This window comes from Ursus arctos, unplaced genomic scaffold (genome assembly GCF_023065955.2).
Source record: "Ursus arctos isolate Adak ecotype North America unplaced genomic scaffold, UrsArc2.0 scaffold_23, whole genome shotgun sequence".
NCBI lineage: Eukaryota > Metazoa > Chordata > Mammalia > Carnivora > Ursidae > Ursus > Ursus arctos.
The window spans coordinates 41,029,955-41,043,716 of NW_026622908.1; the positions used below are offsets into that span (position 1 = coordinate 41,029,955).

General features: G+C 61.4%; 1 protein-coding gene across 9 annotated transcripts in view; it reads right to left on the bottom strand.

The window, feature by feature from the left end:
• NRXN2 (neurexin 2) overlaps nucleotides 1-13,762 on the bottom strand; it is a 96,501-nt gene that overhangs the window by 36,351 nt on the left and 46,388 nt on the right. For 7 of the 9 annotated variants that reach the window (XM_044378466.2, XM_026483332.3, XM_044378467.2 and 4 more), the window contains 6 exons: nucleotides 11,072-11,098; nucleotides 9,474-9,593; nucleotides 8,748-9,129; nucleotides 7,933-8,123; nucleotides 6,138-6,311; nucleotides 5,695-5,814 (listed from right to left, as the gene is read on the bottom strand). In XM_044378466.2, the coding sequence (XP_044234401.1) occupies nucleotides 5,695-5,814; nucleotides 6,138-6,311; nucleotides 7,933-8,123; nucleotides 8,748-9,129; nucleotides 9,474-9,593; nucleotides 11,072-11,098 (1,014 nt within the window). Of the gene's footprint in view, nucleotides 1-5,694; nucleotides 5,815-6,137; nucleotides 6,312-7,932; nucleotides 8,124-8,747; nucleotides 9,130-9,473; nucleotides 9,603-11,071; nucleotides 11,099-13,762 lie in introns of all 9 variants that reach the window. The other 2 variants (XM_057317123.1, XM_044378463.2) reach the window with 2 other exon arrangements.

The following is a 13,762-nucleotide window of genomic DNA, read 5'->3' on the forward strand; positions in this document are numbered from 1 at the left end:
GCCCGCGGGGCCGGGGCCGCGCGCACTGGAGGCCCGGGGGGGGGGGGGGGGCGGGGGGGCCAGCCGGCCACGGCAGCGCCACTTACCGTGCCCGCCGCGGGTGAGGAAGGGCATGCGGTTGATGGCGATGGGCACGGTGCCGTGCTTGCTGTGGAAGTGGTGGACGTGGTGGGTGGTGCTGAGGCTGGAGGAGACCCGGGCCCCCTCGGTCGCCCCCAGCAACAGCAGCAGCAGCAGCAGCGGTGGCAGCAGAGGTGGCGGCGGCGGCGTCAGGGGCCCGGCCAGGGCGGGGGGGCGGCGCAGGCACCCCCCCGGCCCGCTCCCCCCGGGGGGCATTTCGGCCCGGGGGCGGCCGCCTCACAGCCCCATGGCCGGGGGCGGGGACGCGGGGCTGCACAGCCCCGCGAAGCCCCCCTCCGGCTCCGAGCCCCGGGAGGGGGGTAAGGGGTGAGGAGAAGGAAAACCAGAGCCCAAGCCTCGGTCCGGAGCCAACGAAATCAACTGGATCCCGCCGGGGAATCCGAGGTCCGCGGAGCGGCAACGCCAAGGTCCAGGACGCCTGGGTCCATCTCGAGGAGCTAAGGGTCTGCCCGCATCCCGGCGGGGTCGGATCGGCGCAGAGGGCCGTCAGAAACCCGGGGGAGCGCCCGGGGGAGGGGGCATGGTGCCGGGAGGAGAGGCAGGAGAGGCGCGGGGGCCAAGCAGGGATGGGAGAGCGGGGGAAATCCTGCGGAAAAACCGAACCGGGGGAGGGGCACTGGAGGGGAGAAGCGGGAGCCCGACGGAGACTAGGGCCGGCCGCGCCGCTGCTGCCGCTGCCGCCCGACGGAGGCCGGGGGAAAGGAGGGAGCGGCCGAGGTGGGGGGGGGGGGCGGGAGAAGGGAGGAGGGAAGCAAATCCGGGTGAGGGGGGAATGAAGGCAGGAGAGGAGGGGAGAGGAGAGGAGGGGAGCGGGGCTGAGCAGAGGAAAGGCGCGAGCCTGCGAGATTCCGGCGGAGAGATGGAGGCAGCGGAGTGTTGCTGCAGAGGCTGAGGGCTGGAAGGGAGAGGGAGGGAGGGAGACAGGGAGGGAGGAAAGGAGAGGCGTGGAGAGGGGAGGGGAGAGGAGCGCGGGAGGAGGAGGGGGCAGGGCAGAGGGACCCGAGCGGCTCCCGATCTGCGGGCGGCGCTGGGCAGCTCCGCGGCTCGGCACCTGGCTAGCCCGCTAGGCGCTCGCCTCTCCTCTGCGCGCGCCCCGCCTCTCCCCCGCGCCCGAGCGCGCGCTCCCCTCCCTCCCGCTCCAGAGACGGGGCCCTGCTGAATAATTGAACAGGACTGAGGCTAGCAAGAGAGGCAGCTCTTTTCCTCCTCCTTCCCTTCCCCCCGCACCTGGGCGAACCCCAGTAGTGCTCTCTGGTCCAGCGCGCAGAGATGTGGCCACGGCCACCTCTGCACGCACCCCTCGGAACACACGTGCACGCTAGGATGTGGACGGGTATAGAGACACCCACGTGCCCATACAGGCACCAGTGAGCGCGCAGGCACACATAGGCTCAGACACATACATGCATACATGTGCTCATAGATACTGGCACAGGGACTCACACTCAGCGCGGGGGAGGGGCACAGGGTGTACACACGCACAGAGGCACACATACATGTCCGACCACAAGCGCTGAACAGCCAACATACACAGACACCTCCTCCCAACTTACCCTCCAAAAACAATGACCCAGAGCCTCAAGGTATTCAAGAGTAAAACATGTCACACACGGATACAGTCTTCTCACCACCTCCCCAAAAGAATGCTCCCCCTACCCTCTGCACATCCCTGCTGGACTCCTCCAATCCTTCCTCTTGACTCCCCCTGCCCCTCCCCCAGCCTCAACCTCTCCATCCACAGAGTTTCCAGGACACCCGTCCACTGAGTGTCCCACATAGGACAAAACCCTTCCTGGGTCACTTATGTCCAGCTGAGGAAGCCACTTCTTCGAGGTGCCCCTCCACTGGGATCTGCCCCTCCCCGGAGTTTTGGGGTCTCTGGAAAGCACTTGTCATAGCCCAAGAAGTAAGTGCAGAAAGTCTCCCTTCCTTTCACCTGGATATGACCTCTGCACCCACGTCAATCCGGGTTGGGTTAGGACCAGGGAAGGGGTTGTGTGTGGGGCGGGGGGAGCCAGAGGGTAGAGAAAAGAAAAAGGAGGGAGGTGAGATGGACCTGGAAGGAGCCAAAGAAATAGTGTAGTAGAGTGGGGAGGAGAGGTGGTGAAAAAAGAGCAAAAAGAAGAGCGGGTGATGTGAGAAAGGGGAGAGAGAATGGGGGCACCCAGGGAGGAGAGGGCTGGCTCCTGCTTATCAATTCTGAATTCCGTCTTGGAGCAAAAACTGTCACCAAGAGCCGCACATGTACTTCGCGCCGCTCCCGAATGCCGTCAGCACCCGGGACAGCTCCTCTGTTGCCACTGCCACCTCCCCAACCTCGTGAGCTGACGGGGGCGGTGGGGGGGCGGCACCCCGTTTGGCCCCAGGCTCAGAAGTGAAGAAGGGGGTCCTCAGAAGAGAAGGCTTCAAGATGCTACAGGGCTCCAGGAGGGAGGAGAAATGGCAGCCTGGGAAGCAGGGCTGGGGTCCCCCAAAGCCTTGTCCTCCTGCCCTCTCCATCCCATTCTTATGCCCCTGGCTTGGGAATAGAGACTGACAGAGCTCTGAGCAGGCAGAAAATGTATGGTCCCAGAGGGAGGGAGGGAGGAGCCGGTGGTGGTGAAAGGAGAGGAAGGGAAACCGCCTAGAGGCCAATCAATATCAGTGAGTGGGAAGTGGAGAGAGTTGGAGGAGGTGATGTTGGGGAGCGAGGGGGGAGACAGAGGGTACAAAAGAAGAGAGGTGTGTGAGAGATCAATAGAGGCTGCAAAGAGGGACACAGCAAGAGGAGGAGCCGAGAAACAGAGACGAGAAACAGAGACGGGGCAGAAACAGAGATGGGGGCAGACATGGTGAAGAACTGCCTGTCTGTGAGGGACAGGCTCTGGAAGACAGAACCCCCAGCAGACCTGATGGGGCGCCTGGGTCCCGAACCCCAGCCCCATGGCAGGGAGTGTCCCTCCTTCTCTCTTCCCTTCCTCTCTCGCTTCATATTCTCTTTTTCGTTCTCTCCCCTTTCCTCTCTCTCATGGCAAGGATGGGCTCCCTCCTGTGATCTCTCCTGCCTTCCCAGAGCAGACTAATGAGCTTTAAAGGGACACAGAGGTCCCTCACACCCCTGTCACAGATGGAGAAACTGAGGTCACAAGTTGGGAAAGGCTGTCCTGAATGAAGGTCAGACGTCTCCTCATCCCAGTCTCTACCCCACGAGACAATCCCACCCTCTAAGGACACCTTGGCCATGCCCACCCTCCTTCCCTGTCTTCAGGCACTGAGCCCCTTGATGCCCAGGGGCAGAGTGAACTGAACAGGCCTCTTGGCCAGGTTCCTGCGTGGCCTTGAGCCTCAGTGGGGCCCGGACGAGACCAGCCATAGAGAGGCAGCATGAACAAGAAACAGCTGAGGGAGCGTAGAGAATTAGGAGGCACCCCCAGGGAGGAAGGAAGTATGGTTTGGGAAGCAATGGCAGAGCCCCCAGCCCTAGGTTCCTCCCCTGCCCTTCTCAGAAGGTCCCCCAAGGCTGGCACTCGGAGAAACAGCAGGCAGAATACTACCGGCTGCCAGGCTGCACCCACCTTGTCTTTACCTGCATGGCTCTGCTCAGGCTCTGCCACCAGACACACACACCAGTGCTCGGGGATGGTGATTCTTCCTGGGACATGCCCTTCTCCCCAGCCCTGATTACCCCTGCCTCCCGCCTGCCTGGAACCTGGAGAAGCTGTTCGGGCCTCTCTTCCCACCCTTGCTAAAAGATGGCATGACTCCCTAAACCCCCATCAATCACTAGACCCACTTCCAGAAGGCTCCAGGGGGTGGGAGTATAGTAGTGACAATGGGCAGCAGCATTTCTTGACCTTGATCCCTTGCACCCCAGGCAAGAAATGCCCACTATTAGCACCACCAGCACCCGGGACTAAAAGAGCAGCAGGAGGTAAGAGAGGCAGGAGCTCCTAGGGCCTAGCTGCACTCTGCCGCTAGCAGCCTAGCACTTCGGGCATGGAAATGGCCTCGGTGTCCTCATCAGTTAAACAGGACTGTCGGTCTCCATCCCCCTGCCTTCACTGAGGAACAAATTCATAGGGCCTTGTAAGCTGCCAAACGCTAAACAATCAGCAGGCATTGCTACTATTACGCAGCAAAGTTACCACCATCTACAGCTCTCCTGTGCACAGCGAGCGAGCTGGTCAGAAAGAGGCCCAGCCCTGTCTTTATTCCCCGGCAGCCAGGGCTCGAGTGTCCCTGAGCTGGCCATCATCTGGGGGCTTGGGAAGGAAGAGAGAGTCGCATGTCAGATGAGAAAATCCTGGAGACAGGAGGGGGATGTGGAGGTTCTCAAGGCTGGGCCATGCCTGAGAGCACAGGACAACGCTGAGGGAGACGGGCTGGGCATATTTCCAGAGGAGAAGGAAAAACCAAGGCCTGCCCAAGAGCCCAAGCCCTGGAACATGCAGGTTTACCCCGTAAGAAAGTCAGGACTCAGGCCCAGATGGCGAAGGCTCCAAGGCCTGGCACAGAGACAAAGGCACCCACCCCAGTCCTTAGCCCAGATCTATTATTAACTACCCCCCAGAAATCCACCAGAAACCCATCCAACCTCCAGGCCTCAGTTTCCATCATTGTAAAATGAAGCCCAGTGCTGCGTGGTGTGTGTGTGTGTGTGTGTGTATCTTTCCACAGACCTCTGACATGTCACATCCCTGTTCTCTCAACAGGGCTACCCCAAGGAAGACCATTCAGGGGATGCCTGAGAAGGCTGCCCTCTCCCTGGCCACTGCCCCCAACCCAATCGTCCAAGAGAAACTCCACAGCCCCCCTCAGATAGGAGGTCGCCTCTCCCCACTGCCTGCCCCAAGCTCTCACCAGCTGCTGGCCACCAACCCACCAGGGAGGGGCCTCAAACAACAAGCAAGTTGGCAGACAGATGCCCAGATGGGCAGGAGCAGAACCAGACAAGGACACTATGGAGTGTCCTTGTGGCACCAAGGGACAACCTGCAGCTGAGATTCTCGGGACGGGGGTGGGGGGGGGTGGGGGGGGAGAGACCTGTACAACCGGGGTCTAGAGAAGCCAGCTGGGCCTGGCCTCCCGGGAACCTTGTGAGCCTGCCCCCTTGGGAGTGGGCCCACCCTGGGCAGGAAACGAGAGATTTCCACTGCACGTTTCTGAGGGCCCCAGAGGAAAGGGGATGCAGGCCCCCCGTCCTGCGCCATAGCGTGTATGTGGGATCTACAAATAACACACGGAAGACCGTCACCCAGATCTCCCAGGGAGAGCAAGAGAGGCTGACGCCTTTGGTTATAGGCGAAGGGAGCAGTGTCCAACCAGCTCCGACCGAGGAGAGGAGGCCATCTGTCAACAGACCGCCCCAGACTCAGCAGCAGCAATCCTGCACAGGCCCAAAGGACAAGACTCCGAGAGTGGACAGCAGCCAGCAGCATCCCTCTTGCGCTCTCGTGACAGGAAGGGATAAGAAGGAAGCAAGCAGCATGGCTTTTGGAGACCCCCTCCTCCCAGACAGTCCCCGCAGCTGGGCACGGACCGGGACCACCCCTACCCCCACCCCCGGGTACTCACGGTCGTTGCAGACAGGGCCTCCGTAGGAAGTCATGGTGCAGTCACAGGTGAAGCCATCCCACTGCTGCAGGCAGACGCCCTGGTTGGCGCAGGACTCTTCGGTGCAGGTGGTGCTGGGGCCTGGAAGAGGCGGGACGAAGGAACACCCCCCGCTCAGCCAAGCCCCCTCCCTCCCCAGGAGGTGTGGAAGCTTCAAGCCAGACAGGAGGTCCGGCTCTCAGCCCTGCCAGACCAGAAGGGCCAAATCCTGACAGGGGCATGGGGGGTGGCGGGGTGGCAGAGGGGAGGGGTGCCCAGGGATTGCTAGGCTGGGCCTTGAACTGTGATAAGGGGCCAGGGTGAGGGGCAACAGGAAGGGCAAGCGACCCTTCACCCCCTGCGCCCCTGCCCCAGAGCCGCCCCGGGGCGCCCCTGCAGCTGGTCCTCCTCCAGCCTACACTCACCGTCACAGCCCCTCTCCACCTGCCCGATGCGGTGCAGGGCGTCAGCAATGAGGTCTGGGAGGCGTCCGTTGAGGTCCACCGAGGCCAGGCAGCCCTGGAAGCCATCCCGGGAGGCCACCAGCTTGGGCAGGTTGCCGAACATGTTCTTGCTTAGACCACCGATGTACAACTCCCCTGCAAAGGGAGGGGGGTCAGAACCTCAGCGGCATCCTGGTCCCCGTTCCTCTCCCAGGACACCAGCATCTGGTTGACAAGTCCTCCCAGCCTGCAGCGTCCCCTCCCAGGCTCCAGTTTCCATACAGAGATCCCACGACCCACCCCCACCTCTTCCTTCTTCCTTCTCCACTTTGCCATCTGTCTGCTCCCCTCCCAGAGAAGCCCAGATGCCCAGGGCGGGCTTGCTGGCGGGGGGGGGGGGGGGGCAGCAGCTGGAGGAATGGGCTCCATGCTCTCTCCCACACATCTGATTCCAGTTCCGGCCTGTAATCAGGGCCTTTCAGAGATGGGAGGCCCTATCCGCGCCACTCCCACTCCCCCCCTTCTCCCTGTTCCCCCGAGCTTCTTCAGGCCTCTCCCAGCCAGCCCTCACGTCTCTCCCAGGTGCCCTAACTCAGCTCCCTTTCCCCAACAACTGGGGCTGGGCCTGGGACTCTGCGTGACTCCAGGAAGCAGTTCCCCTCGGGGACAGCTGACCCCACGCACCGCCGCCTGGCCATATCCCACCCGACTGCCTGCAAGTCTGGGCCAGCCCACAGCAGAGCCCATGGCAGACCTTGGGCAAGACCGTCTTGGACCCTGGCTCTTTGCAACATGCCAAGAGCCCGGCCCCTCCTCAGGGTTGCCGCCATGGATTATCTGTGACACATTGCCCCCTTCTGGGAGCCGGGGGGATTGTCAGCACTCTGGCGGCACCTGACCAGGCTACCAGCTCCAGCTCTGCCTCCGGCTCACTTGGTGACCTCAGGCAAGCCATCTAGCCTCTGAAGCTCCCACTTTCTCCTCTCCCAGGAGGGGGGTGAATTCGCTGATCTCAGACAGTCTGGGTCCCATTGACACGCAGGGGTCCCCATGGGGCTGAGGGCTGCTTGGGGCCGGTAGAGAAGGTCACTCATGTTGCCCCAGGGGGCTCTGAAGAAGCTACAAGCCTCGTCTCCACTCCTGTTCCAATGCCCGGGCTCTAGGCTTCTGCTCCTTCCATGCTCTCTCAAGCACCGTTCTGGGGGCAGGCAATGACTACGTCGAGAGCTTCCCCGGAGGCCTTGGGGAACGCATGACCCTGGTGTGACACAGAGCCTACAGGGAAGCCTGGGTCCAAAAGAGCCCCCCGAGTTAGCCTAGCCAATGCCCAATGTATACAACCAAGGCAGCAGGCGGGGAGCCCACAAGTGCTACTCCCTCTCTCCTTATCAACTGCCCCCTCCCACCCCACCCAGGGGAGACACCTGCCAGGACCATTCTCTTTCCAGCCCTCAGCCAAGCCAGGCTTCTCCAGCTTGGAGGCCCAAGAGGCCTTCAGAAGCCCTGGACTGCCTACTCCTAGCTCCAGAGTGAGGCCGCCAAGCTCCCCAAGAGGCACATCTTGTGGCCAGGCTTTCCATGTGGAGGGCAGCTTCATGGGAGAGCGGAACAGAAAATGTCAGGCCGGACATACAGCAGAGAATGGAAATGAGGTGGAAACCGTGGTGGCGAGGGAGCGAGAGGATCCCACAGCCAGCGGTGAGCTCGCTGCGGCCAAGGTGGGGGGGGGGGGGCTCTGGGTTAGGGCCAGGCCTTCTCCACAGGCCCCAGGCCCCACCTTTGAGATCGAGGTTTCGGGCGCCATTGGAGTGCTGCGTGACCGTGCGGGAGTCAATCTTGAGCGTGTGCACGTTGCCCGGGTCCCTGGACACCACCACGTTGTGCCACTGGTTGTCATTGACTGGTTTGTCTGAGTTCCCCTTCATCAAGGACGGGCCATTCCCCAGGTCAAACACGTAGTGGATGTACCTGCCCCGTAGTAGGGAGGAGACACTGGGTCAAGGCGGGGACCGTGCTGGGAGGGCAGGGTAAGGACGAGCTGTGGCCGCGGGGGTCCCAGGTACCACGGGACGAAGGGATAGAGAGGGAGACCTCAGAGCGGAGGGACCCAGCCCCATGGCAAGAAGACTCTGGTGTGAAGTCCCATCATGGGGAGGACATGGGGATGGAGGGCCACGGAGGAGCCGGCTCCTGAGACAGCCTCAGAAGGGGAGCTGGTCCAGGGAGAGGTTAGTGGGGACAGCAGGGCCCTCTGGGGGCAGGACAGAGCTGCTCTAGACTGGGGTCCTCTCAGGCAAGAGAGGCCACAGGGCCTGGGCCCTGCCTTCTGCCTGCAGAAAGGACCTGCCTGAGCCCAGACAGTGAACAGAGAACAGATATAACTGGGAGCATCCCGGCGAGGCCATAACTGGGGAGTCACCAGGGTGCAAGAAGGGGGTGGTGATTTTCCATCTTGGCCTATGGCTGGGGACCTGAACCTTGAGCTGTGGTTCAAGGGGCCTGGATATCTCAGCCAGCGGCTGGGGGCCGGATCGTGGTCAGCAGGGGAAGGGGATCCCTTCCTCGCCTGCGGTGCCGGGCCCAGCACCTCACCCTTTGACCAGCTCGATGACAATGAAGTCATTGCCGTTGCCCGAGTTGAACAGGAGAAGCCCGTCAGGAGCTGTGGTCTTGAACTGGAAGAAGAGGTGCATGGAAGCGTAGGCTTGGAGCGTGGCGAGCGCCAGGTAGCTGCTGCGACTCTTGAAGGTAACCGGATCGGCCACGATGGCCCGCAGGCCGAAGCGAGCATTGAGCTCACAGTAGGTGATGTCGCCGTCCTTGCACTGGTCCATGTAGGGCTGGCCGTTGAACACCAGCCCGCTCAGGTGCCCGATGAAGTTGGAGGGCACCACGGAGATGAAGCGCCGCTCCGTCATGATGCCGGTCTCGATGTTGTGGAACTCCAGCCGCGTATGGGCTCCCGCCATCTGTCCTGCTCGGGGCCAGAGACAGAGATGAGGCGGGCGGACTGGGGGAGCACTTCCGGGGCTGGGCCTCGGGTCCCCCAGGATCCTCCCCGCCACACCAGAGCCTCAGGGGTGGCTGGGAGCTGGGCCTTGGAGGAGCCATGAGACTCACTGGTCCAGCGCTCACGGGCATCCGGGGCCATGCCACCTGCAAGGAGCACCCCCCCCAATATACCACCCCTCGGGGAGAAATGGCCGCGGTAGCTTGCCAGGACGCTGCCCCAGAGAGGCCCAGGCAGTTGTCACCGAGAAGAGAGCCATCCACAGTTCGCTGGAGATGTACCCGCCTCCCTGGTCTCAGAGCGCTTACCCTCGACGGTGACGTTGTCCACAGACAGCTGCAAGCTCTTGCCACGCCTCACCACCCTCACTGTGTGCCACTCGTTGTCATTGAGCTTGTGGCCCGCGAAGAGCGTCTCGGGGCCTTTACCTGCGGCACCAAGGGGGGAGTGAGCACGGCGCCCCTGCGCACCCGCCTGTGCCTTCCTGTGCTGCCCCGAGTGCACGGAGTCTCACCCCTATACACACAGGTGCGCACAGGTGCGCGCATACACCTACGGCCCCTATTCAGCCGAGCCACGCACCCACACACACAAGGACACACGCTCCCACGGTGGTTACACACTCCGTCATAACTCCAGAGAACAGTACTGCCACTTTGTGCGACTTCCCCGGGTGTCATTGGAAGGGTCCAATGGGAAAGTTGCCTCCAGCCCGGTGCCCTGAGGCCCTCACACCCACAACCGACATTCTCTTTCCAAGTCTTCTAGGGAGCTTCAATGTCAATGTGGTCAATGTGTGTAGCCAGCAGGGAAATTCCCAGCATATAGGCATAGACCCAGAATTTTCCAAAATACAGAGCATCACCGTGCTTGAGCCCTCGCACAGACACGCAGCTCCCCCATCCACGGCGGACCCCGTGGGACCCTCCTGCACACAACTGGTTAACGCCACACACCTGGACATGTGACCACGCAAGTGCTGCCAACGTGGCCAGACAGGGGAACGTTTCTTAGGCATTATGACCATTCACTCGAGACCAGGATTATCCGATCCCAAGTCTAAGACAAAATATATTTCTCTTTAGAATGATGCAACACCGTGCTGCACGCCCGGATCACCGGGCCCCCCAGGGCTCAGGCCAGCGGGGACAGGGTTCACCACCACGCATGCGCACACAGGGACCAAACACACACAGAGACACGCTGAGCACACACAGCCCCTCTGCCCTCCTCTACCACACTCCTGTGCTCTCCTGCACAACATCGGAGCACGCTGTGCAGAAACACTCTCTGAGACGGCACATTGAGCACACTGGGATGCTCCACACCTGCTCTCCATCTCACCCCGGCTGAGAGCCGCCCTGTCCCCCTGAATGCACCTCAAACGTGGCAGAAACTCAGCCCTCATCCACCACAGGAGCTGTGGAGGGCTGAACTTTGAAGCCCTGACCCTGCTCCCCGCGCTCATCTTCTTTCTTGCGTGCCTCGCCCTCCCCCTTGTGGCCACCTCTGGAGATGCAGTGGAATGTCCCAGCTCGGCTCTGGCTTCTTCTGGCCATAGGGTGGTGGGCCATCCTGCGGCAGGTGCCACCAAGTCTTTGCCCCACCCTCCTGAGGACTAGAGATACAAGGTTTCCTGGCCGTCCTCTTCTCAGACCTAGGGAGCATGCTGACCCAGGGCCCTCCACCAACTCTTCCTGGTTCAGCGTCCCTGGGCCCATTCTGCCCTCCACAGCCACCCCACCCCCACCCACCCTCATGCCTGCTCCCCTCCCCGCACCCACTGCCCAAACCCCACACAAGCTAGTGAGGAAGGCTCTCCTCCCCCCGCGATCCCTCCCCAGATCCCAGCGTCCAGCATCCCAGGCCCCTGGGGGCTCTGCAGAAGAAGAGGGAAGCCACTTACTGGGTGCGCAGCCGACGCGCAGGCAGTCTGGGGGGGCCATGGGGCGGGCAGAGGGGGAGGGGAGACAAAAAGGCAGAACAAGTTTTTTTTTTTTTTTTTTTTTTTTTTTTTTACATCCTTCACAGGCAGGGGTGTCTGCGGGCGGGGGTTCCCCCCCGGGACCACTTTCCGGGGACCACGCGTGCCCAGGTGCCCTCTCCCCTTCCTCAGTTGGACCCCTGTCCCTCCTGCCCCCAAGAGGGCTCCAACCCTCCCCAGAGCTGGGAGGCAGGGCAGTCAGGCGATGGGAAGAGGGCTTGCATCTCCCTTAGAGGGGCCCAGGCCTCTCGTGTCTGAGGGAGATGGGCACCTTGGGAATCCCAGTCGTACAGGGGTTCATAGTGGGGCTGCAGGCTTGACCAACCCCACACCTCCACATCTCTGGGAGGGAGATGAGTGGGGAGGGTCAGAATCCCTGCATCCCCTGCTCTGGGACGACTCCCTGCTCAGAGCCCAAGTTGTGACACGTCACTCCCCATGGCCCCTGGACTCTGAGCAAAATGGAGGGGTCTGCCCCAGGGCTCCCTTCCCGAGGCCATCCACCTCCCAAAGTCCCAAGGGGCCAGCACCACCCCTCCAGGAACCTTCCTTCTATCCTTCCTAACATGGAGGATGCCAGGCTGCCGCTGGGGACTGGAGTGATCAGTCACCCTGAAGAGCAACTTGTATCAATCTGTTCTCCCAGGGAGGGGCCAGGGCCTCAGAGATGGGGATACCAAGGCCCCCAAAGTATGATTTCGGAGGACGCATAGCAAGTCAGGGACAGGCAGGCACCGTAGGCTAAGTCTCCTGTCCCTGCCCCACCCCAGTATTGTTATATCCTATGACTCCAGGGTCAGGAGGCCCCATGTGGTCAGAAAGCACTCTACACAGAACCACAGCCCCAGGGCCTTGGGACAAATCCCCCCTCAATGGGACACATTACCCACAACGTGTTAGACAGCCAGCCTTGCAGAGGGAATGGAACTGTAGGGTCCTATGAAGTTGGGACTTAGGGCTTTTTGGACACCTGCACCATGCCATCAGACCCAGGCAGCCTAGGGCTGCAGAAAGTCCTTCACCCTGAGGCAGAGGAGCTGGGTCCTAGTCTCATTATGTGGCTGTGGGCAAATCCGTTTTCTCTGAGCCTCAGCTTTCCTCCCTATGAGCTGAAAACAAGAAAGAAGGGTTCAGCAGGCAGGCCCTTGTCTTTCAGAAAAGGGGCAGTTTCCAGCAATATCCTGGCATCCTACAGCTCCTCCCAGGCCAGGCTCTGCCCACACCTCTACACCCAGGAAGCAAAGGCAAGTGGGGGCATCTGGCATCCCTTGGGCCCCGGAAGGTTCCTGCAGTGGAGGTGAACAGATTCCCCTGCGGCTCTGGGGGCACAGGCCCCTCGGGCAGTACGGCTGAGCTCCACACGCGTTGTCAACCGCAGCAGAAGAGTGGGGGGAGCAGCCGGGACCCTGAGCCACAGCCTGACACCAAGGGAAAGAAGAGGAAGAAGAGGAAGGCCAAGGAGCAGATTCAGGGGGAAGTCAGAGGCCCAGTGAGAGGAAGGAGGTAGAGAGGATACAGAGAGAAAAGAGGAAGGAAGGGGGAGTTGAGGGAAGAAGCTAGACAGAGGGAGGGGAAGAATGTCAGGGTGAGGGTGGGAGGGTGCCAGGCTTAGAGTCAGGTCACGGGGGCTCTCTTTGGGCCAGCAGAGTCTTCACCAATGAAGGGTCCAAAAAAGAAAAAAGGGGCTGGAAGGACAGGCTGATCCCCTGTTGGGAAAAGCTCAGATCTTCCCCTTCCCAGCAGGGGAGCACCAGGAGTGGGGATCCATCTGTCCAGAGAAGAGGTGTCGGCTCCAGGTCCACCCCCTGCAAGGACCCCACCCTCAGAAGCCCCGCTCCAGTGGGGTTTGAGGACAGCGAACAGCCTGTGAAGATGGGCACTACGGGAAGGAGCCAGCACCATCCAGGAGGCACGCATAAAGTGGGGGTGAGAAGGGGCACCAGCCCTCCGTGCACATGCCTGCCCAGAGCCCAGCTCAGGGAGCATTAGCTAGTGACATGTTAGCTAGTGATCTGTGCCTCAAATTCCAGGAAGGAACAGTGACAGGTCTGTGCAGACCCACCAAGGTCCTGACTGGACATAGAGACCAGGATGAGGGCGTGAGTGTGTGAGGAAACAGGTGGGAAAAGTCACCTGCATGTTAAGGAACCCAGGATAAAGAACCAGGCTTCCCATCCCACGCCCCACCTGATCCCCCACCCCACCCAGACCCCACAGATCCCAGATTGGAGATGGTGGGTCCAAGGCTCCTGTGCAAGGAGCCTCAGGAGCCCACAGGCCAGAAGCTCATGTCAGAAGTGACATCGAAGAGCGGCAGTACGCAGCCCTTCAGAGCAATCTCCCCAGCAGCCCAGGCTACGGGAGGAGCTCGAGAACCACTGACAGTCGCCCCAGGGGGAATGAACCACCCCTCCGTGGCCTCGGGGATTAACAGGCTTTGGAACGTAACACGTATTCAGCCTGGCTTAGGACAAGAACGAGTCAGGCTTCCTCTGTATGGCCTGAGAGGGCAGAACTAGGTCCCCGAGTGGGAACTTCAGAAGGCGCGGCTGACACGAAGGAAGAATGACCCAATGATTAGAGTGGCCACCAGAGGTGGGGAGCCCCTGACCT